At 48.3% G+C, this 25,021-nt stretch overlaps 1 protein-coding gene across 1 annotated transcript in view; it reads left to right on the top strand.

The window, feature by feature from the left end:
* The window catches only part of LOC135554078 (potassium/sodium hyperpolarization-activated cyclic nucleotide-gated channel 4-like), an 82,009-nt gene extending 58,174 nt beyond the window's left edge, over positions 1–23,835 (top strand). The window contains exons 5-8 of the mRNA XM_064986121.1: positions 3,840–3,986; positions 4,214–4,454; positions 18,750–18,914; positions 21,399–23,835. Coding sequence (XP_064842193.1) covers positions 3,840–3,986; positions 4,214–4,454; positions 18,750–18,914; positions 21,399–23,383 — 2,538 coding nt within the window. The 3' untranslated portion in view covers positions 23,384–23,835. The remainder of the gene's footprint in view (positions 1–3,839; positions 3,987–4,213; positions 4,455–18,749; positions 18,915–21,398) is intronic.
* The last annotated feature ends 1,186 nt before the right edge of the window (positions 23,836–25,021 follow it).

The following is a 25,021-nucleotide window of genomic DNA, read 5'->3' as shown; positions in this document are numbered from 1 at the left end:
TAAAGGAATATGATCCCCCAGTTCTGACCATGTTGTTTTAAGGTCTTTTATCAGGTGCATTTAGTGTCTATATCTGAGTGTGGTTTGCTCTCAAACTCCACCTTTCACTTTCAGCTACATCATCCTAATTCAGACGCTCGACCCTTGAACTCCTGTGTCTGTTGTAGCGTCGTGTGTGTAGTTGCGCACATCTGTGTGTGTACATGAGTATTTGTTTAGGTGTACATATTATGTGCATACATGTGTGTGTGTATGTGTGTGTGTGCATCCGTATATGTGCCTGTGTGTGTGTGTGTGTGCCTTTGAACGTGATCACGGGATGCAATGCGCTAAAAAGCAACCACGGCTCCTGCTCCTCCGCCTGCTACCATTTTGGAGCTGAGTGGTCACGGTCGACCGCTCGGCATCGTCCACATGCACAAGCTCACACTCGGGCTCCAGACTGTCCTTCATTCTGTAGAGGAGAGGAGGGCGAGGAGATGGAGGAGGAGAAATGTGATTCGGAAGGCAGGCTCGGGAGCCTCTGGCGAGATCCAGACGGACAGAGACTCTTGTCTACATCTGAGGAAGAGGTGAAAGATAGAAGTGAAAACTGAGGTCAGAATTATAGACCTTCCTTATAAAGACATCAGTCAGAAAGGAGAGTGTTGAAAAGGAGAGCAGAAAGGGGATTGAAAAGGCAGATATAGAGAGAGAGACGCAGAGAGAGAGAGACAGACAGACAGACAGACAGACAGACAGACAGACGTGCAGTTGTTGCTCTTCCATGAAGCGAGAGCGAGCATTACTTCATTAGCTGGCTCCCTCCCCTTTTCTGCCTTGACGTGTGTATGTGTTTTTGTGTGTGTGTGCGTCAGCAGTGACAGCAGTGAGCCTGTTGTGCTCTGTGCGCTCACGTTGAGTGACCCGCTCCCTCCGACTGGCCAGGCCCTGGTTGCCTCCTTAATTGCACCCTATTCCCTATTTAGTGCACTACCTTTGACCAGGACCAGGGCACTATAGGGAATAGGGTGCCATTTTGTAAGCAGCACTAATGTTTCTCTTCAGGCACTGCTGCGGGCACCTCATCACAGGGGTCTGATTCTCAGGGAGCCAGTCACTACCCCCTGTCATTAGTGATGTCTCCCTGGAGGTAACAGGTTTCTCTCTCCTGGAGAGGGGGAGGGAGGGTGAGAGGTGGGATGGAGGGAGATAGATAGAGGGAGTGTGTGGTTGAGGTCAGTGGCTGGAGGTAACAGGTTTCTCTCCGGGAGACAGTTGGAAGGAGAGAGGGAGTGTGTGGTTATTATGAGGTCTGTGGCCACCGAGTGCCGTATGTTAGTGTGTATTATTTATGCACAGCCTCTCCTCTCTGATTTGTAATTAATTCCGACACGGGGCTGACGCAGGGCTATCTATGTTTTAGGAGAACATCTCAGAGGATGAAATGGCTGTCCACTCTGACTGTACATTCAGCTTGGGGAAAGAGACACGTAAGGTTACCCCCCCCCCCCCATCTGTTGTAACAGTATTATGCCTGTATGAAGCGTATCAGGGTTGATCAAAGTGTAACCGAGGCTTAACAGTAGAATATAGTGACTTTCCATTCAGACAGGGTTTAGTGTAGTGAAGGTCTGTGATGCTCCTCTACCTGCTGCTGTTTCTTATTTCTGTGTGCTTTGATCTCTCTCCTGGTGTAAGTGAATCGGCCCAGAGAGATCTCATCCCCCTCACACACACATCCTCACTGTAAAACCAGCCCCCTCTCCTCCTCTTTTTGGGGTTTGAATCATGCGATAGTAGATATTAGCTCAGGTGCCACAGGGATTTTGATGTTACGAATTGCAACACCTTACATAGATACATAGGCACACACAGGGAGGGAAAAACACATGAATGTGTGTACAACACACACACACACCATCAGCCAGCATCTTGTATTGACGTTTTTGTAATTCATGTCATTGCTCTGTTGTTCCATTGTTTGAACTGCTCTCTCTCTCTCTCCGGTTCTCTCTTCCTCTGTTTGCAGACAGTGGTTCTGGAGGCGTGCTCTGAATGCTGTCTCTCTCTCCGGTTCTCTCTTCCTCTGTTTGCAGACAGTGGTTCTGGAGGCGTGCTCTGAATGCTGTCTCTCTCTCCGGTTCTCTCTTCCTCTGTTTGCAGACAGTGGTTCTGGAGGCGTGCTCTGAATGCTGTCTCTCTCTCCGGTTCTCTCTTCCTCTGTTTGCAGACAGTGGTTCTGGAGGCGTGCTCTGAATGCTGTCTCTCTCTCCGGTTCTCTCTTCCTCTGTTTGCAGACAGTGGTTCTGGAGGCGTGCTCTGAATGCTGTCTCTCTCTCCGGTTCTCTCTTCCTCTGTTTGCAGACAGTGGTTCTGGAGGCGTGCTCTGAATGCTGTCTCTCTCTCCGGTTCTCTCTTCCACTGTTTGCAGACAGTGGTTCTGGAGGCGTGCTCTGAATGCTGTCTCTCTCTCCGGTTCTCTCTTCCTCTGTTTGCAGACAGTGGTTCTGGAGGCGTGCTCTGAATGCTGTCTCTCTCTCCGGTTCTCTCTTCCTCTGTTTGCAGACAGTGGTTCTGGAGGCGTGCTCTGAATGCTGTCTCTCTCTCTGGTTCTCTCTTCCTCTGTTTGCAGACAGTGGTTTTGGAGGCGTGCTCTGAATGCTGTCTCTCTCTCCGGTTCTCTCTTCCTCTGTTTGCAGACAGTGGTTCTGGAGGCGTGCTCTGAATGCTGTCTCTCTCTCCGGTTCTCTCTTCCTCTGTTTGCAGACAGTGGTTCTGGAGGCGTGCTCTGAATGCTGTCTCTCTCTCCGGTTCTCTCTTCCCCTGTTTGCAGACAGTGGTTCTGGAGGCGTGCTCTGAATGCTGTCTCTCTCTCCGGTTCTCTCTTCCTCTGTTTGCAGACAGTGGTTTTGGAGGCGTGCTCTGAATACCGTCTCATTCTTTCATTCAAACTGTTGTGAATCTCATATTAAGAAGCTTTCTTTCTCTCTCTCTTTCTTTTCCTTCCAACCGCCACCTTTTCTTCCCCCCTCTGCTCTGTTCATCCACCTCAGAAGTCGATGCACTGAGAAAGGAAACCCGAACGAAGCCAGTGTCTGTAACTAAATGGAGCTCTCCCAATGTCTTTCTGTGTGTGGTCTGAATGACACTCACCTTATCTGTGTCCCCGTAGTAACTGCTAATTACCCAACTGTGATTACTCCCACTACCCCGCCCGCGCCACATCTCGTGCCACACATAGACCTGCGTCACCTCTATACCCGGGCATAAGGGGTATCACCGATTACCAAGGTCTCAACTGTCTCCGCTGAGTTGGCTCATGACCCTGTGGTGTTTGGTGGTCCACATGTGATTTTTCTGTGTGTGTGCGTACGTGCGTAGGAGGTTCCTGTGTGATTTCCCCCTTCAACCTTCTCCCTTTTCTCATCAATGGATTCTGCTTGCAATCAGATACAGTACAGTACTTAGGGAAATGTGTTCCCAATCAGTGTCTCTCTCTCTCTCTCTCTCTCTCTCTCTCTCTCTCTCTCTCTCTCTCTCTCTCTCTCTCTCTCTCTCTCTCTCTCTCTCTCTCTCTCTCTATCCACTTATTCCTCCTCTGTGCTGCCAGCCAGTGCATATTCAGAATGGAAATATACCGTAGTATAAACATCTGCTATTTTCGGCTTTTCTTTTGTGTGGGGCAAAATGTACAAGCATTTTTGTGTGCTGTGTGTATATCTGATTTGTTGTGTGGAGGGCTTGACCTCTAAGCCTTTAGTAACCTGTAGGGTATGACTCAGTCACAGTGCTGCGGGGGCGTTGACCTTGGACTGACCTTATTGTGTTTCATCTCTCTATCTCTCCCTGGCCGGCAGTACAAACAGGTGGAGCAGTACATGTCCTTCCACAAGCTGCCGGCTGATATGAGGCAGAGGATCCATGACTACTACGAGCATCGCTACCAAGGCAAGATGTTTGACGAGGAGAGCATCCTGGGAGAACTCAACGAGCCACTCAGAGAGGTGGGAGAGGGCTGGGGGCTGTGTGTGGGTGTTAAAATAGAATACGTATTAATCGCAAAGGGAAATTGTTGTGTGGGTCGTGATTTTGAAGTGCCATAACTGATGATAATCACTCTTTCAACGTTGGGATGAATTATTCTCGGAGCACTTTCTGTCTCTCTGAGGGTCTGTAAACTAAAGCATCCATCTTCCTCTGTGCGTGTGTGAATGTGTGTTCCTGTTTGCAGGAAATCGTTAACTTTAACTGTCGAAAGCTGGTGGCTTCCATGCCACTGTTTGCCAACGCGGACCCCAACTTTGTGACCTCCATGCTGACCAAGCTGCGCTTCGAGGTGTTCCAGCCCGGAGACTACATCATCAGAGAGGGCACCATCGGCAAGAAGATGTACTTCATCCAGCACGGAGTGGTCAGCGTTCTCACCAAGGGCAACAAGGAAACCAAGCTCTCAGATGGATCCTACTTCGGGGGTAAGATAAAGAGTGTACCACAGCAGAAGAAAGGTCACACACACACATTGTGCTGCAGAGCGTAAACCTCTTCAGCTTTAATATTCATAATGGTGGCCTGGAAAAAGACAACAGCACAAATTAGCTTCTTAACAGGTCAGCCTAGATCTGCTTTCAGGCACACTGCACAACTGCATGAGTGTAAATGTAATTTCTGCTCTGTTCTTGTCTCTCACGAGCTGGCCCTGATAACAGGGTTGTCTAAAGCATTACTCATTGTTCTGCCTGTCATTCTGCAGGGTATGGTGCCTGCTGATTTGAAATGTTTTATGTGAGGCTGTTTACTCTTCCAATGATCAATATGAGCTGTATTTTACAAAGAAGAACATAGTTGACATACAGTGGGGCAAAAAGGTATTTAGTCAGCCACCAATTGTGCATGTTCTCCCACTTAAAAAGATGAGAGAGGCCTGTAATTTTCATCATAGGTACACTTCAACTATGACAGACAAAATGAGAAGAAAAAAATCCAGAGAATCACATTGTAGTTTTTTCATTAATTTCTTTGCAAATTATGGTGGAAAATAAGTATTTGGTCAATAACAAAAGTTTATCTCAAAACTTTGTTATCTTCTTGAAACTCCCCATCCCGGATCCGGGATCGTGACTAAAGCCTCAGGCTCATTAGCATAACGCAACGTTAACGATTTCTGAAAATCGCAAATAAAATGAAAATAATGCGCCTGCTCTCAAGCTTAGCCTTTTCTTAACAACACTGTCATCTCAGATTTTCAAAATATGCTTTTGAACCATAGCAATTGACTAATTTGTGTAAGAGTATGCTAAGCTAGCTTAGCATTTTGAGTAGCATTTAGCACGCAACATTTTCACAAAAACCAGATAACCAAATAAATGAAATCATTTACCTTTGAAAGCATCTGTGTGTAGGAGAAATCGCTCCGTTTTGTACATCACATTTGGCTACCGAAACGAACCGAAAATTCAGTCACCTACAATGTCAAACTTTTTCTGAATTAACTCCATAATATCGACCGAAACATGGCAAACGTTGTTTGGAATCAATCCTCAAGGTGTTTTTTCACATATCTCTTCATTGATATATCGTTCGTGGAAGCCTGCATTCTTCTATAAATTCCATGGAAAAATACTTGCAGCTGACTTTTGCGCACCAATTTCGGCGCAGGACACCGGGCGGACACCTGGTAAATGTGGTCTCTTATGGTCAATCTTCCAATGATATGCCTACAAATACGTCACAACGCTGCAGACACCTTGGGGAAATGACAGAAAGGGCAGACTTACTCCTCTCGCATTCACAGCCATATAAGGAGACAATGGAAAACAGAGCCTCAAAAATCCTGCTCATTTCCTGGATGCCGTCTCATCTTGGTTTTGCCTGAAGCTCACGTTCTAGGGCACGCACAGAAAATATCTTTGCAGTTCTGGAAACGTCAGAGTGTTTTCTTTCCAAAGCTACCAATTATATGCATAGTCAAGCATCTTTTTGTGACAAAATATCTTGTTTAAAACGGGAACGTTTTTCATCCAAAAATGAAATTGCGCCCCTAGAGTTTCAACAGGTTATATACCCTTTTTTGGCAATGACAGAGGTCAAACGTTTTCTGTAAGTCTTCACAAGTTTTTCACACACTGTTGCTGGTATTTTGGCCCATTCCTCCATGCAGATCTCCAGAGCAGTGATGTTTTGGGGCTGTTGCTGGGCAACACAGACATTCAACTCCCTCCAAAGATTTTCTATGGGGTTGAGATCTGGAGACTGGCTAGGCCACTCCAGGACCTTGAAATGCTTCTTACGAAGCCACTCCCTCGTTTCCCGGGCGGTGTGTTTGGGATCATTGTCATGCTGAAAGACCCAGCCACGTTTCATCTTCAATGCCCTTGCTGATGGAAGGAGGTTTTCACTCAAAATCTTACGATACATGGCCCCATTCATTCTTTCCTTTACACGGATCAGTCGTCATGGTCCCTTTGCAGAAAAACAGCCCCAAAGCATGATGTTTCCACCCCCATGCTTCACAGTAGGTATGGTGTTCTTTGGATGCAACTCAGCATTCTTTGTCCTCCAAACACGACGAGTTGAGTTTTTACCAAAAAGTTATATTTTGGTTTCATCTGACCATATGACATTCTCCCAATCTTCTTCTGGATCATCCAAATGCTCTCTAGCAAACTTCAGACAGGCCTGGACATGTACTGGCTTCAGCAGGGGAACACGTTTGGCACTGCAGGATTTGAGTCCCTGGCGGCGTAGTGTGTTACTGATGGTAGGCTTTGTTACTTTGGTCCCAGCTCTCTGCAGGTCATTCACTAGGTCCCCCCGTGTGGTTCTGGTATTTTTGCTCACCGTTCTATTATCATTTTGACCCCACGGGGTGAGATCTTGCGTGGAGCCCCAGATCGAGGGAGATTATCAGTGGTCTTGTATGTCTTCCATTTCCTAATAATTGCTCCCACAGTTGATTTCTTCAAACCAAGCTGCTTACCTATTGCAGATTCAGTCTTCCCAGCCTGGTGCAGGTCTACAATTTGATTTCTGGTGTCCTTTGACAGCTCTTTGGTCTTGGCCATAGTGGAGTTTGGAGTGTGACTGTTTGAGGTTGTGGACAGGTCTTTTATACTGATAACAAGTTCAAACAGGTGTCATTAATACAGGTAACAAGTGGAGGACAGAGGAGCCTCTTAAAGAAGAAGTTACAGGTCTGTGAGAGCCAGAAATCTTGCTTGTTTGTAGGTGACCAAATACTTATTTTCCACCATAATTTGCAAATGAATTCATTAAAAATCCTACAATCTTCTGGATTTTTTTTTTTCATTTTGTCTGTCATAGTTGAAGTGTACCTATGATGAAAATTACAGGCCTCTCTCATCTTTTTAATTGGGAGAACTTGCACAATTGGTGGCTGACTAAATACTGTTTTGCCCCACTGTACAGGGGTTGGAGCAAAAATTATTTTCCAATCGTTTCATTCTGAACAGAACTACTATTTTTTTTGTTCAGTTCCACTGTTCCGACCAGAACAATAAAGTTCAGAACTGGTTGGAACTCCAGAAAAGTACTTTAAAAAAATTATTTATTATGCTGGGCATCTTGTTATGACATGCATTATCTGAATTAGGTCCACAGAATTATACCTGGGAGGAGCGGTTTCAATGGAGGAACTTTTAATGTCCTTTGAGCTAGCTGGCTAGCAAGCCTGTGTGTGCAGAATGGCACCAGAATTAAAAACACGTCTTACATTTTTGTAGTTAATAAATCCTATGCGATAACTAGGCCTATAGTATCCTTAACTATTAGCATTGAAAAGGTCAGTGGTGTAAAGTACTGAGGTAAAAATAATTTTAGATTCTACTTAAGTAATGTTTTGTTGGTATCTGTACTTTACTCTTTATATTTTTGACAACTTTTACTTTTATTTCACTACATTCTGAAAGAAAATTATGTACTTTTTACTCCATACAGTTTCCCTGACACCCAAAATACTTGTTACATTTTGAATGCTTAGCAGGACAGGAAAATGGTGCAATTCACCAACTTATAAAGAGATCAAATCAAATCAAATTTTATTTGTCACATACACATGGTTGAAGTGCTTTGAGAGACTAGTCAAGGACCATATCACCTCCACCCTACCTGACACCCTAGACCCACTCCAATTTGCTTACCGCCCAAATAGGTCCACAGACGATGCAATCTCAACCACACTGCACACTGCCCTAACCCATCTGGACAAGAGGAATACCTATGTGAGAATGCTGTTCATCGACTACAGCTCGGCATTTAACACCATAGTACCCTCCAAGCTCGTCATCAAGCTCGAGACCCTGGGTCTCGACCCCGCCCTGTGCAACTGGGTACTGGACTTCCTGACGGGCCGCCCCCAGGTGGTGAGGGTAGGCAACAACATCTCCACCCCGCTGATCCCCACAAGGGTGCGTTCTGAGCCCTCTCCTGTACTCCCTGTTCACCCACGACTGCGTGGCCACGCACGCCTCCAACTCAATCATCAAGTTTGCGGACGACACAACAGTGGTAGGCTTGATTTTCAACAACGATGAGACGGCCTACAGGGAGGAGGTGAGGGCCCTCGGAGTGTGGTGTCAGGAAAATAACCTCACACTCAACGTCAACAAAACTAAGGAGATGATTGTGGACTTCAGGAAACAGCAGAGGGAACACCCCCCTATCAACATTGATGGAACAGTAGTGGAGAGGGTAGTAAGTTTTAAGTTCCTCGGCATACACATCACTGACAAACTGAATTGGTCCACCCACATAGACAGCATCGTGAAGAAGGCGCAGCAGCGCCTCTTCAACCTCAGGAGGCTGAAGAAATTCGGCTTGTCACCAAAAGCACTCACAAACTTCCACAGATGCACAATCGAGAGCATCCTGGCGGGCTGTATCACCACCTGGTACGGCAACTGCTCCGCCCACAACCGTAAGGCTCTCCAGAGGGTAGTGAGGTCTGCACAACGCATCACCGGGGGCAAACTACCTGCCCTCCAGGACACCTACACCACCCGATGTTACAGGAAGGCCATAAAGATCATCAAGGACAACAACCACCCGAGCCACTGCCTGTTCACCCCGCTATCATCCAGAAGGCGAGGTCAGTACAGGTGCATCAAAGCTGGGACCGAGAGACTGAAAAACAGCTTCTATCTCGAGGCCATCAGACTGTTAAACAGCCACCACTAACATTGAGTGGCTGCTGCCAACACACTGACTCAACTCCAGCCACTTTAATAATGGGAATTGATGGGAAATAATGTAAAATATATCACTAGCCACTTTAAACAATGCTACCTAATATAATGTTTACATACAGTGCCTTGCGAAAGTATTCGGCCCCCTTGAACTTTGCGACCTTTTGCCACATTTCAGGCTTCAAACATAAAGATATAAAACTGTATTTTTTTGTGATGAATCAACAACAAGTGGGACACAATCATGAAGTGGAACGACATTTATTGGATATTTGCTTTTGGTGACAAGCCAAATTTCTTCAGCCTCCTGAGGTTGAAGAGGCGCTGCTGCACCTTCTTCACGATGCTGTCTGTGTGGGTGGACCAATTCAGTTTGTCTGTGATGTATTTCCCGAGGAACTTAAAACTTACTACCCTCTCCACTACTGGTCCATCGATGTGGATAGGGGGGTGTTCCCTCTGCTGTTTCCTGATGTCCACAATCATCTCCTTAGTTTTGTTGTCGTTAAGTGTGAGGTTATTTTCCTGACACCACCTCCTCCCTGTAGACCGTCTCGTCGTTGTTAGTAATCAAGCCTACCACTGTTGTGTCGCCCGCAAACTTGATGATTGAGTTGGAGGCGTGCGTGGCCACGCAGTCGTGGGTGAACAGGGAGTTCCGGAGGAGGGCTCAGAACGCACCCTTGTGGGGCCCCAGTGTTGAGAGAGGGTAGTGGAGATGTGGAGATGTTGTTGCCTACCCTCACCACCTGGGGGCGGCCCGTCAGGAAGTCCAGTACCCAGTTGCACAGGGCGGGGTCGAGACCCAGGGTCTCGAGCTTGATGACGAGCTTGGAGGGTACTATGGTGTTAAATGCCGAGCTGTAGTCGATGAACAGGGTTAGGGCAGTGTGCAGTGTGGTTGAGATTGCATCGTCTGTGGACCTATTTGGGCGGTAAGCAAATTGGAGTGGGTCTAGGGTGTCAGGTAGGGTGGAGGTGATATGGTCCTTGACTAGTCTCTCAAAGCACTTCATGATGACGGAAGTGAGTGCTACGGGGCAGTAGTCATTTAGCTCAGTTGCCTTAGCTTTCTTGGGAACAGGAACAATGGTGGCCCTCTTGAAGCATGTGGGAACAGCAGACTGGTATAGGGATTGATTGAATATGTCCGTAAACACACCAGCCAGCTGGTCTGCGTATGCTCTGAGGGCGCAGCTGGGGATGCCGTCTGGGCCTGCAGCCATGCGAGGGTTAACACGTTTAAATGTTTTACTCACCTCGGCTGCAGTGAAGGAGAGGCCGCATGTTTTGGTTGCAGGCCGTGTCAGTGGCACTGTATTGTCCTCAAAGCCTGGCAAAAAAGTTATTTAGTCTGCCTGGGAGCAAGACATCCTGGTCCATGACGGGGCTGGTTTTCTTTTTGTAATCCGTGATTGACTGTAGACCCTGCCACAGCGCCTTATATGCGTCGCGGAAGTTAGAATAGCAATGATCCAAGGTTATGATAAAATACCACTATTAACCATTTCCAACCCCTGATATACAGTGTACGGTTTATGATAAAATACCACTATTAACCAGTTCCAACCCCTGATATACAGTGTACGGTTTATGATAAAATACCACTATTAACCAGTTCCAACCCCTGATATACAGTGTACGGTTTATGACAAAATACTTGTCAAAAGGTAAATAAGGCTAAAATGCTTTCAGGCTTTTCAGTCCTGCATTTCCAAGGTATTATAGAAAGATCACGTGCTATTTGTTCTTTCCCCCAACAGGGTCAGACAGCTCTTCTCATGGTGTCGGGGAGTGTATGACACGTGTATGACTTAGCTCTAGCCAGTCCTCTTACCAAATACCAATTCACTTGGACAGTGACAGTGACAGTGTATCATTGACAAGACACTGTTTAAGTAATGAGAAACCGCAGTGAAGCATTTAACAGCACATGACCTGCCTGCTGAAGTTTAATTACGCCGCTCCCCGCTCTGGACCGTCTCCGTGCCCTCTCCCTGGGGGGCGCCGCAAATAATAGAGAGATGGGAAGCAATCTATCTCTGCCTGTGTGTGTGTGTGTGTGTGTGTGTGTGTGTGTGTGTGTGTGTGTGTGTGTGTGTGTGTGTGTGTGTGTGTGTGTGTGTGTGTGTGTGTGTGTGTGTGTGCGCGCGTGTGTGTGTGAGTGTATGTGTGGTGAGTGTATGTGTGTGTCATGTGTGTGTATGTGTCATGTGTGTGTATGTGTGTGTGTGTGTACGCCAGGATGAATCAACATTTCAGCCTGCCTGGTGTGTCTCTCTGGGTGAGGGAGGAGTGAAGCATCACCTTTCTTTGTTGGTGTTTTCCCTCTATATAAACATTTATTTTTACTTACGTCTGAATTGCATGGATCAACACGAAGCACCACTGCCACTGCAAATGCACCGTTTTTGGAACGGAACTGGTTGCCTCGCATTAAAGATTTAAGCCCTGGATCTGCAATTATTTCTCCCAAACGCGTTAGATGCGCTGGGCTTTGCAGGTTTTGACTCCATTATCCGGCAGCTATTCCTAGCACCCAGGACCAGACTGGCTGCTCCAGGGGGAGGCAAGACCAACCAACCCAAGCCCACCATGCAGCCATAGGGAGTTTGTTACCAAACATGAGTTAGTCATTCATGAAATGAATTGGTGTAAGAGGAACACCAGGGATATGTCACTTCTCCCTCCCTCTCTCTCTCCCTCTCTCCCTCTCTCTCTCTCCCCCCCCTCTCTCTCTCCCTCTCGCTCCTTCTCCCTCCCTCCCTCTCTCCCTCTCTCTCCCTCTCTTTCTCCCCCCCCTCTCTCTCTCCCTCTCGCTCCTTCTCCCTCCCTCCCTCTCTCTCTCCCTCTCTCTCTCTCTTTTCTCCCCCCCTCTCTCTCTCCCTCTCGCTCCTTCTCCCTCCCTCTCTCTCCCTATCTCTCCCTCTCTCAGCCCTACCAAACAGGAATGAGAGAAAGTGAGCATTTGAGGGGGTGGCCACTCTGAATGTGTGCATTTTCTGTATTGATGACTATACTGTAGATGTATGAGTGTAAGCTCATTAATGTCCTGTACAGTACATGCTTGTCATCAGTAACAGTATGCATTAATATATGCTCAGTAGTCTGCTCCTGTTAACTAACTGTAGGATCAGCTTTCTCTGGAGAGCCTAATATGGGGATTGCGTGTGGCATGTTGTGGATTCGAGTGCTGGGCAGAAATATAGCAATCCAGGGGAGGTGGACATATAATGTGACTGTATTCAAGCCAAAGGACACATGGAGCATAGCCAGGCCCACTCACTGGTCTCTCCTCTGGGCTCACACACACACACACACACACACACACACACACACACACACACACACACACACACACACACACACACACACACACACACACACCACCCCGCCACTGTGGGGCTGCATTCAGACTCTCCTATCTGGACAGCATCTAGTAGACCCCCTCCCTCCCCAGACTGGGCATGTTACTGTGTTAGTATAGGTCATCCTTGTGTAATTACTGTGTGGCTGGTTGAACTGCAGCTCTCCTGGATAGTGCAGTTACATCAGTAGAGTGACCCGTGGCTGGAGAAGTCCATCAGACCCTGGTGCTTATCAAGAGGAAACTTTGATCACTTTTCCTTCAAGTGAGCTGTGGCGGGGTTGAGGGAGGGGGCGGGGGGGGCGGTGGAGGAGGAAAGAATCAACTGTACCGACTGAAATCTCTCGTGTCATCTTGTGCCTGGACTGAGCTCAGGCTAGTCCTCTCTGAGCCAGCTCCTCTTAATCTCTAGACTCTTAAAGTCCAGGCTGCAAAGAAGAGCTTTCTGGTACCCAGGTTTCTGCTCTGAGCCCTGTCTCTGCCTATGTCTCTATTCCTGTCTCAGTCCCTATCTTTGCCTCTGTCCCAATTTCTGCCCCTGTCTCAGTCCGTGTCTCTGTCCCTGTCCTTGTCTCAGTCCCTGTCTCTTCCCTGTCCCTTTCTTGTCAGTCCCTGTCTCTTGTCCCTGTCTCAGTCCGTGTCCCGGTCCTTGTCTCAGTCCGTGTCTCAGTCCGTGTCTCTGTCCCTGTCCTTGTCCCTGTCTCAGTCCGTGTCTCTGTCCTTGTCCCTGTCTCAGTCTGTGTCTCTTGTCTCTGTCCCTGTCTCTGTCCCTTGTCTCCGTCCCTGTCTCTTGTCCGTGTCTCTTGTCTCTGTCCTGTCCCTGTCTCTGTCCCTGTCTCAGTTCTCTGTCCCTGTCTCTGTCCCTGTCTCAGTTCCTGTCTCTGTCCTTGTCTCAGTCCCTGTCTCTGTGGAGAAGCAGATTGTAGAGCTGCCAAATGGCTGCCCTGACTGAGTGAGTCATTGAAGAGGGTTGGCAGTGGAGTCGCAGGTAATCCTTTCGCCCCCTTAACCCGTTTTAACACATCCTCACCACTCCTCCTAGAGAAGGTGGAACGGGGAAGGGAAAAGAGTCAGGGACTGAGTGAATCTATTCTGTAAGACTGTATTATAGTCACTGAGCTACACGGTTAACATTTGTATTAAGCTAGCAGTTCCCCCATGCAGCATCAAACAGATCTAACAGTAACAGTGTATAAGTAAATTACTGCTGTTAGCATTGGAGGAAGAAGGAGAGAGAAGTGACATGACACCAGCTATGGTGATGGCTAAACCAGACACTCCCCGACCCCTCTCCTCATCATAGGCCAGTGTGTATTTCCCTATGCTAATGCTGGGAGGAAGGGAGCGAGCGCGGTGTGTCATGGGGAATCAGACTGCCCGGTGCCGATGTTTCAAAGGTTAGAGAGTGTCCTCTCAGAGGGCCTGTGGGCTGCCAGGGGCGATGGAGATGGGAGCTGACAGGAGAGAACCAGAGTCCAGGTGAGGCTCCCCAGACCAGGCCGGAGGACACTGATACCTCACCATGGGAGACCCAGCTCATACACACACATAAACGAACACAGACACACACACAGAGTATTCCCAAGACCAACCCCAATCATTTCCCAGTAATTTACCAAACCCTTCCAATGTGAGCCAGCCAGTTATGTGTGTTGTGTAACCAAGGTCATACTGTACAACAGCAAATCAAATTAAGAGAGTCAGTGCAACAAAGGAAGATACAAAACATAATAAAGGGGTTGTGTAAATAGTCTGGGTGGATTTGCTCAACTGTTCAGCAGTCTTATGGCTTGGGGGTAGAAGCTGTTCAGGACCGTACAGTAGCAGAGAGAACAGTCTATGACTTGGGTGGCTGGAGTCTTTGACCATTTTTAGGGCCTTACTCTGCCTGGTATAGAAGTACTGGATGGCAGGAAGCTTGGCCCCAGTGATGTACTGGGCCGTACGCACTTCCTTCTGTAGCACCTTGTGGTTGGATGCCAAGCAGTTGCCAGCGGTGATGCTGCCAGTCAAGATGCTCTCAATGGTGCTGCTGTATAACATTTTGAGGATCTAAGGGCCCATGCCAAATTTTTTCAGCGTCCTTAGTGGGAAGAGATGTTGTCATGCCCTCTTCACGGCTGTGTTTGTGTGTTTGGACCATGATAGGTCCTTAGTGATGTGGACACCGAGGAACTTGAAGCAATTGAACCGCACCACTACAGCCCCATTGATGCAGTACTCAATAAGTTCCTTTGTTTTGCCCACATTGAGGGAGAGGTTGTTGTCCTGGCGCTACACTGCCAGGTCCATGACCTCCTCCCTATAGGCTGTCTCATAGTCATCGGTGATCCACCACCGTCGTGTCGTCGGCACACTTAAAGACGGTGTTGGAGTACAGCATCCTTCCTGTTTCTCCCATTTCACATCTGATTTTAATTGGATTCCATTTACACTCTAAGCACACAGTGTAGTAGACAGTTGTTACTGTATGCGTTTCACTCCAATTATGAAATCAATTTTCTTCCTTGAAGTTGCTGTACAAGTGTTCCAGCACGATTACCAAAAAGAGCAGGAAACACGCCACTACATCATATACACAGACCTGGACAAAGTAAGCCTGTTCATTGGTTTCATGCCAAGGATTTTTGTACTATTGCGTCAGACTGTAAAAGTGAGTCAGCGTAGAGATTAAACCATTCATACATCATTTGACTGTTAATGATGTACTACCAAGAGGGGTTTGTGCTTGAGCAGGATAGAACAAGAGGTCACAGTGCCTTTAGATGCACCATCGAATAAATGGTAGTTACATAGCCGACGTAGGCTGCCAGCAAAATCAATTAGTCAATTACAATTAGTGCTTCAGGACTTTCACGGTACAGCAGAGCAGCAATGTTTAAACACAGAAAGAACCACATGAGGATGTTTGCCTTTAAAGTCAATAGCTTGTATTAGCAATAACACCCATGGATAGGGAGCAACACATTTCCTCAAATAAACTCAGCAAAAAATAAATGTCCTCACTGTCAACTGCGTTTATTTTCAGCAAACTTAACATGTGTAAATATTTGTATGAACATAACAAGATTCAACAACAGAGACAAACTGAACAAGTTCCACAGACATGTGACTAACAGAAATTGAATAATGTGTCCCTGAACAAAGCGGGGGTCAAAATCAAAAGTAACAGTCAGTATCTGCTGTGGTCACTAGCTGCATTAAGTATTACAGTGCATCTCCTCATGGACTGCACCAGATTTGCCAGTTCTTGCTGTGAGATATTACCCCACTCTTCCACCAAGGCACCTGCAAGTTCCCGGACATTTCTGGGGGGAATGGCCCTAGCCCTCACCCTCCGATCCAACAGGTCCCAGACGTGCTCAATGGGATTGAGATCCGGGCTCCTCGCTGGCCATGGCAGAACACTGACATTCCTGTCTTGCAGGATATCACACACAGAATGAGCAGTATGGCTGGTGGCATTGTCATGCTGGAGGGTCATGTCAGGATGAGCCTGCAGGAAGGGTACTACATGAGGTAGGAGAATGTCTTCCCTGTAATGCACAGCGTTGAGATTGCCTGCAATGACAACAAGCTCAGTCCGATGATGCTGTGACACACCGCCCCAGACCATGATGGACCCTCCACCTCCAAATTGATCCCACTTCAGAGCACAGGCCACGGTGTAACGCTCATTCCTTCGACGCTAAACACAAATCCGACCACCACCCCTGGTGAGACAATACCGCGACTCGTCAGTGAAGAGCACTTTTTGACAGTCCTGTCTGGTCCAGCGATGGTGGGTTTGTGCCCATAGGCAACCTTGTTGCCGGTGATGTCTGGTGAGGACCTGCCTTACAACAGGCCTACAAGCCCTCAGTCCAGCCTCTCTCAGCCTATGTGTACAGTCTAAGCACTGATGGAGGGATTGTGCGTTCCTGGTGTAACTCGGGCAGTTGTTGTTGCCATCCTGTACCTGTCCTGCAAGTGTGATGTTCGGATGTACCGATCCTGTGCAGGTGTTGTTACACGTGGTCTGCCACTACAAGGACGATCAGCTGTCCGTTCTGTCTCCCTGTAGAACTGTCTTAGACGTCTCACAGTACGGACATTGCAATTTATTTCCCTGGCCACATCTGCAGTCCTCATGCCTCCTTGCAGTATGCCTAAGGCACATTCACGCAGATGAGCAGGGACCCTGGGCATCCTTCTTTTGGTGTTTTTCAGAGTCAGTAGAAAGGCCTCTTTATTGTCCTAAGTTTTCATAACTGTGACCTTAATTGCCTACCGTCTGTAAGCTGTTAGTGTCTTAACGACCGTTCCACAGGTGCATGTTCATTAATTGTTTATGGTTCATTGAACAAGTATGGGAAACAGTGTTTAAACCCTTTACAGATCTGTGAAGTTATTTGGATTTTTACGAAAGACAGGGTCCTGAAAAAGGGACGTTTCTTTTTTTTTGCTGAGTTTATGACTAGGCGTCCATGTATAATGACTCATCTTTAGTTTTGACATGGATCCAACTCAGTGTTCCTCTGTCAGGGTCGCAGGGTTTGTCCCTTCATTTATCCCTATTCAATTCTCCAGGATTGAGTGTAAATCTCTCATTGTTTAGCGTTGAGCTCTAGCTGCTACTCATTGCTGCATGCTGGGTCTTCTACAGTAAAAGTTCAGGTACCAGTGCTAAGAGTCTGGCCTTTACATCCTCTTCTCTTAAGACAGGCAGATAAGGCCGGAAGAAAGGCTCTGCAGCTCAGTGTCTCATCTCAGCAGTGCTGGTTTCAGCCAGAAAGCCACGAGGCAAAAGGATTTAATACAGCCAGGCAGGGCAGGACGCTCCTCTCCAGAGGGGATTACTGGGAGCAGAGCAGGCCTGCAGAAAACAGACCCCCAACACAGGCCCGAGCCAGAGCTGACCTGGGAGCACACACAAACACACAAATGGGGTTACCCAGCAGCACAGACACACACAACTCCCCCTCACACACACACATACAGGATGAGCTGCACATGTTGTTTTTCATTAGGGCAGACATCGTCAGGGACAAGGAGGCTTTGGTTGGCTGGGTATCTGGCTGCACTAGAGAGAAGGCAGAAGCCCTCATCCTCTCTAACCCGCAATGCACTGTACAATACACAGAGAGGCAGTATGAGAGGGGAGGAGAGCGAGAGATAGAAACAGATTAGTGAGACGTGAGATTCCAAGTGATATGATGGAAGAGGGATTCCTAGTAAATGTTACATAGGGAGCAGGAGAAAGGCAGTTCATTTTGCACCAACTGAGAATTGAAAAGGAGAGTGTGGCGTTGGAAAAGGCTTTTTCTGAGAAAGACTAAGTGTTATAGTGGGATTGGGACTGAGAGTTGGAGAGTAGATGAAAGTGAGAGTTGGAGAGTAGATGAAAGTGAGAGTTGGAGAGTGGCCCACAAGTGGGATGTGTGTGATTGTGACAGAAAAGCACATGGCACGCATACTGTAAATTCACACAAACAACACACACACCCGCGGCAGGCACACGGCATAGGGGTGCTGTTGATGCCAGAGCTCCACTGCACGGCTGACTGTTAAATGGAACATTATACTCCTGATCTGGCATGACAGAGGAGGTCTAGCAGACCCATAAGCTTTGAAAATGGCATTTAGTGCTTCAGCTGTGGATTACAGAAAATTCTCATTTGTAATGCTAAAAAGGAGAGGAAAAAAACAGTTCAACACAGAATCTCTGGTCCTGGAGGGCCACAGGCACTTCATGTTTTTCACCTGGAAGACCAAGTGTGTTGAATTTAGGCATTCACTGAATTGATCAATTAGCTCAGTTGGTCAGGTGTGGTGCCTAGTTGGAACCTGCGGCCCTCCAGGAACACGGTTGCCTACCCCTGGTTCAGCGGTTCACGTTTTTGTTCCCCATCTTCGTCATCATAAACGGTAGGTGGGACAATAGTGATATTTATCTATTTTTCCCAGCAGCGTGTTCTAATCCCTTCAAGTCTAGTTCACACATGGGAGAATTCAGTCAGGGTGATACATGTCATAGGAAACATTAGGTCTTAATAGTTCTGTCAGCCTTCACAGAGATTGCCCTGACGTGTGATAAGAAGTGGACCAATGTTGGCATAGCATCAGCCCTACACGACAACAGGATCTCTACCTTGACCACAGTGAACACGTCATCCTGCCGTCATAGTGTCGACGTTCCTCTCTTCCTGTGTCCTGTGCAGAGATCTGTCTGTTGACGCGGGGTAGAAGAACAGCCAGCGTCAGAGCAGACACCTACTGCCGTCTGTACTCTCTGTCTGTGGACAACTTCAACGAGGTCCTGGAAGAGTACCCCATGATGAGACGGGCCTTCGAGACCGTGGCTCTGGACCGGCTGGACCGCATAGGTAAGAGACTACATAGCACAACATGACTTTCAACTCCGTATGTGTCACTGTAATTGAGCTGATCGTTACAGCCAATCATCCGCCTCTCCATTGTCAAGTATTGTGAAGTATGAATGTATTCAAAGACGTGTTACAGTCCCCAGGTAGCACTCTGTACTAGATTGCCACTGGTTAAAATCCCGGATGGAACAAATGAAACGTGATGTTGAGGTAAATGGATATGGATTGGCTGAGTAAATTACAAAGTGAGTCAGCTGCCAGTCACTGTACTGTACATGGAGGTGTCTGTCCCAGAATCAAACACAGATGTGCCACAGCTGAGGAATCCTCTGGAGGGGAGCTGTTTCCAGCTAAGTGAGCAGCCAGCGAAGAGGAGAGGAGGCCGTGCAGTCAGTGTTTTTGTATGTTAGTGACCTGCTCAGGGCCAGTTGGACCAGTAGGCCAGGCAAACAGATGTGTCATATTAGCTCAGATGTCTCCACCCCTCCCACGCTGGCCTCCACACATCTGGCACCGTGGGCCCTGGCTGCCAGGGAGGAGGGACGGATGGGCACCACAGAGAGAAGAGAGGAGACAACTCTCTCTATTCTACAGGATATTGTTTTATCATCTCATGTGATAATCTCTCCAGGCAGGGACATTGATGTAAGTTAAAGAGAGGAAAACCCCATGGTGGTGGTGAGGAACTCACTATATATAGCTCACCTAGTTGACCTAGTGAAAAGTAGTGTATTTAGTTTGGTTAGTAATATAGAATTTACATAACAGACAGTGACAGATAGAATGTCCAGTGCTAACAGTAAGAGAATGGATCATCTCACATCTGTTGTATTGGCCCTAAAGAACAGGGGAGGTAGGTGTTTGGATACAGTAGTTAAGTACATAGAATACTGGTTCTTTTCATTCTAGCACCACTTCAGTGACGTGTACACTGATATGACACTTCATTCAGTTCTCAGCCAGCCCAGACAAATAAAAGATTCACAATCAATGTCAGCACGCCTCGATCATAACTGAACTATCTCTGCATGCTTCATTAAGGCCCTGGGTATGTCTCGAATGAAATGTTGAACAATGGCTGCAGGCAAGGGGCTCTTTGGTGAAAATGGCTGCTTTGAAGCGATGAGGGAAAGCCTCCTGCCTCCGATATCAACCTCTCCTGGTCCTGATGCCTGATGCCTTTGTGTCTGCATATTGTGAATAGATGGTGTTCACCTTTCCCCAGCCCTCCTGCATAATGAAGTCATTCACACCGCGATGCCCTACTAATTAATTACTGTCTTAATGGACCCTGTGCAATCGGATCAGAGCTGGGCCTGCTACGGCAGCGTGCGAGCGGCGTCGGGGTCAGGGCGGACCGAGAGACAGCCCCCAGCGCTGCTCCCTCTAATCGCAAGCCTCTCATATCTGAAATGGAGAGAGATTGATCTGGGCCTAATTGCATTGACAGTAGCGAGCTGAGCGTGCGGTTACTGTACGATTTCAATCGCACCACATAGCACCCGCCTTTCAGGATTAGTCCTTTAGAACAAACAGTGAATTAATCCTGTCACTGCTGGCATGTCCACCCAAGACAGATAGGGCCAGAGTTGAATTCAACTTTTTGTTACTTAGCTTGTCTTGTCATAGAGAGCTATTTCAGGCCATCCCCATCCTGTCTCTGTAATCTGGTGAGGGGCTGACCCCTGACCCCTCCACCACTGGCCATGGAGCTCTGGCCATCCAATGACAGCGGAGGACCACTGCCCTACACTGTGAAATCACTGACGTTAGTGTGAACACTGACCAGCCCCTCATTCTTTCCATATCAGTCAGCCATGTCCCCGTTCAGAGCCGTGTTTCATCTGCATTCACTTTGCCTCTTATCTACGGCTCCACAGTAAGAGCTAGTCAAACAAACACACACACAGCCTGCTGGAACTATCATGCTTCCTCTGTGTTATACTCCTTGGTAGGCTATGTCCCCGTCCCCCTCTCTCCGTCTCCCTCTTTCATCGAAAATTTCAGCCAGGGATTCTCTTTTCAAGCTCTGTCCTTGTGCTCGGTGCTGTTAGGGAGAAGTGCTTCAGAATGCAGCAACCGTGTGACATAGGAATCAAAGAGGAGTCTGGGAGTAGGCTGATCACAGCCATTCTGACGCCCTTTAATAGTCCATGTGCAGCCTAGGGGCTAAAACTCAGTAACACTCAGTGGCCTTTGTTGGCAAATGTGTTGCTTGTTCACAGGATCAGGGGTGATTATGATGTAGCTGGTTATTGTGCAGTAGGGCCAGGCAGTGTGTGGCTAACTGTATAGTGGAAAAATGTCTCTCTAAATCAGATCCAATTCCAGAGTGTTTAACTAACTAACTGGACGATCCAGCTAATTGTACTCTGTCTGTCTGTCTGTCTGTCTGTCTGTCTGTCTGTCTGTCTGTCTGTCTGTCTGTCTGGTCCCTCCGTCTGTCTGTCTGTCTGTCTGTCTGTCTGTCTGTCTGTCTCACAGGGAAGAAGAACTCCCTCCTGCAGCACAAGGTGCAGCACGACCTGAGCTCCGGCGTTCTCAACTACCAGGAGAACGAGATCATCCAGCAGATTGTGCAGCATGACAGAGACATGGCAACCTGCGCCCACCTCCTGCAGAACATTCCTCCGCCTCAGCCCCCGTCTCCGGGGCACACCCCCGTCATCTGGGCTCCCCTCATCCAGGCACCCCTGCAGGCTGCTGCCGCCACCACCTCTGTTGCCATTGCCTTGACGCACCACCCCCACCTCCCCCACCTCCCCGCCGCACTCTTCCGCCCGCCGGTCACGGTCCTGGGCTCCAGGAACCTCCAGGACCCTCCCCCCGGCCGGATGAAGAAGTTCCACACGTCAGCGCCCACCTCCTCCATGGGACCTGACTCCCCCTCCAGCACCCCATCTAAACTGCACTGCTCTGGGATGGACACAGCCCTGCTGGCCTCCTTCCGGGCCCACCACACGACTCAGGGGTCAGGGGCAGCCAGCTCCAGTCAGCAGGCGTCCAGCAGCAGTGGAACCCAGCCTGGGCCTACCGGGGCCTTTCCCTTTGGACCTTTCTCCTCTCCCTCCCACAGCACGGCACAGAGCACGGCCCAGCTACACTCACAGCCCCAGACGCAGCAGCCATTCTGCTGCACCACCCCGCCTCTCGCTGCCCTCTTCCAGCAGGGAGTCATGGAGGGAGCCGTGGGGACAGGGATGGGTGGAGCAACAGGGGGAGCTACAGGTTGGTCTTCAGGAGGCACTACCGGAGGTGAAATAGGAGGGGTTGCGGAGGGGGCCACGGGTGGGACAATAAGAAGGGCCACTGGTTGGGGTAGACGTGGGTCTATAGAAGGATATACCACTGGAGTGCATATAGGAGGAGCCACTGGGGGGTACTCAGGAGGGGCTAGTGGTGGGCACATTAGAGGAACTAGTGGAGGACATATAGGAGCTACTGGTGGAGCAATGGGAGGGGCAGCTGGAGGGCATATAGGAGGGGCAATGGGAGGAGCTACAGGTGGAATGACAATTGGAGTTCTGGGTACCTCTAGTTCTGGTTGTAGTATCAGCCCCCAGTCCACTGGTTCATCCGGCAACATTAACCCCTGTCAGCTGCTCCACAGCCAGCTGCCCCCCAAGCCTCAACAGGTGGGCTCCCTACAGCAGTTTGCAGGCGGGGGTAGGACTCCTAGTGGGTTCTACCACCTCCCCCCTCCAGGCTCCCCATCCTCCTCCTCCTCCATCCAGCAGGCCCCAGAGGGCTCCCCTTCTCCCCTGGCCCAGTTCAGCCTGGCAGGCCTCCAGTCTGGCCTGGTCCCTCAGCTGTCCCTGGAGAGGTCTGCCCTGGCTTCGTTGGCCCAGTACGGCTCAGCTAACGGCTCGCCCTGCTACACCCCCCTGGGGCCTAGCCCCACGGTCCAAAGCCCAGTCACAGGAAGGACTTTCCACTACAGTGACTCGTCCAGTGCCACAGGGTCCCACAGCTCTCTGCTCATGCCCCAGACCTCCCTCCCCAGCCAGCAGCACGCAGCTGGCAGTGAGTCTCTGCTGGGGCTGGGCAGCTTCTCTGAGGATATGAAACTATTGTCCTGTTCTAACATCTCCCTGCCCCAGGATGTGACCCAGGCCATGGGATACTCCTCCCTCCCACACTCCTCACCCCCTCGCACCTCGCCCCCACGCTCCTCACCCCCTCGCACCTCACCCCCACGCTCCTCACCCCCTCACACCTCGCCCCCATGCTCCTCCATGGAGCCAGGATACTGCTTCTCCTCGCCCTACACCTCCCCCATCCTAGTTCCAAAACCCTGTAGCATGGTGCCAGGGCACATGACTCCTCCTGTCCCTGCCCAGATGTCTCCAGGACACCTGCAGCACCAGACTCAGTCCCCCGTGGCCTCCCCGGCCCTGCCGCCACGGAAAGGCTCGGCAGCCCACTCTGAACTAGAACCTGTCCGCTCCAAACTAACCTCCAATTTGTGAGGTTTGATCACACCCTCCCTGGACGAGTACACAAACGATCTTCCTGTATGATGTCATTCTCTTCTAGGCTTCACTGTGTTCTAATCGTTATCATTTCCACGTTCTTAATATTACTGTGATTTAAAAGATGATGCTTAACCAGGTAACTTCGAGCTCCCTAGACTACTACACTTTGTTTTTGTTTTGTCCTCTTCCCTTTTTTATTCATACGTATATACATAGAAATATATTTAAAAGATATGCTAATCAAGGGACAGGAGGGTGTGAACAGAAAATGATATCCATTTAAGAGATGGTCATTTCTTTGTTTCTAACTATGCCAAATTCATATGATGGGGTTTGGTTTGATGGTTAGTTGGACAACACAATAGTACTTTTTTGCAGGAACCTATGCACTAATACCTGCATGTATAGATGCTTTTTTGTGTGTTTTAAAAGAACAGAATCAACCTTTTCAGTAGAAAAATACATGCTTCAATAAGAGCAGACTGACTTATTTTTTCATCCCATACAGGATCACATATTGTTGATCCTTAATCATCTATTATCGATTAGATTACTTATTTATCCACTGTATAGACTTTATGAAACCTTCCGAGGTGGAGAAGAGATTTTTAGGAAACCAAAAAGACTTTCCTCTGGGGTGATCAATCTGCCTCCTCTTTGGCCTGTGTGTCATTGTTGTTTTGTCGTAATATTGGGGGGTGTTGAGTGGGCTACAGGCCCTCCATCCCTGTAGTGAGACAGACATCAAGTATGATGTGTTAGTGATAGGCTTCCTGCAGTGTCCTCAACCCTGTCCTAACAAATTCACTTTGTCTTCCAAGCTCATCATGCCGCAAATGTTTTGGATGGACAAGGACAAGTTGAGCCCTGCAATCTGTGTGCTAGTGGACAGAGTGTATGCATTTATGTGTGTGTGATAGTGACTGAATGTGAGTGTGTGTGTTTGAGTGTTTGTCTGTGTGTTTAAGAGAGAGAGGGAGAGGAGTCTAAAGCAAGGCAAGAGCTTGCCAGACTAACCAAGGGGGGTTTTGGCTTTTCACAAAACTAGGACTACCATCCCAGCTTGTGTGTGGAGTTGTGTACCTCCGGGACCCTTCAATGTCTCAATGCTAGAAGAGACTACACTCACTAGTGCTCTCAGAGCCGTTAATCACACATACTTCTCAGTCAGATAATGTAGCAAACACACAGGAAATAGACAATTTGGACATAAGCAATTATGTTTGTTATTGTAATGATATCAGATACCTGTTGAAGTGCTGCTTGATAGAAAATATCTTACCACTCCACATTACTACCCACAGCTGCTGTACGGTCAATTTAGACCTTCTCCCACATTGAATGCCAGTGTTGAGTTGAACATGTTGAATGTATGTACATTTAATTTATTTTTGTTAAGAATAAATATGGGTTATGCAGTTTTACATCAAGGAGTGACAGACAGAAAGACGGGTCATGACAGAATAGAAATGGTAGTTGTGGACAATTTCATAGTCCTGTATGTTGAGCTTAATCCCAGCGGACAAGAATGGTTGAAATTACATAATTCCAGATAACCTGACGTCATTCCATCCAGATAACACGACGTCATTCCATCCAGATAACCTGACGTCATTCCAACCAGATAACACG

Source organism: Oncorhynchus masou, chromosome 2 (assembly GCF_036934945.1).
Source record: "Oncorhynchus masou masou isolate Uvic2021 chromosome 2, UVic_Omas_1.1, whole genome shotgun sequence".
NCBI lineage: Eukaryota > Metazoa > Chordata > Actinopteri > Salmoniformes > Salmonidae > Oncorhynchus > Oncorhynchus masou.
Note: the sequence above shows the minus strand (reverse complement) of the source record. Positions and strands in the feature narration are given on the sequence as shown.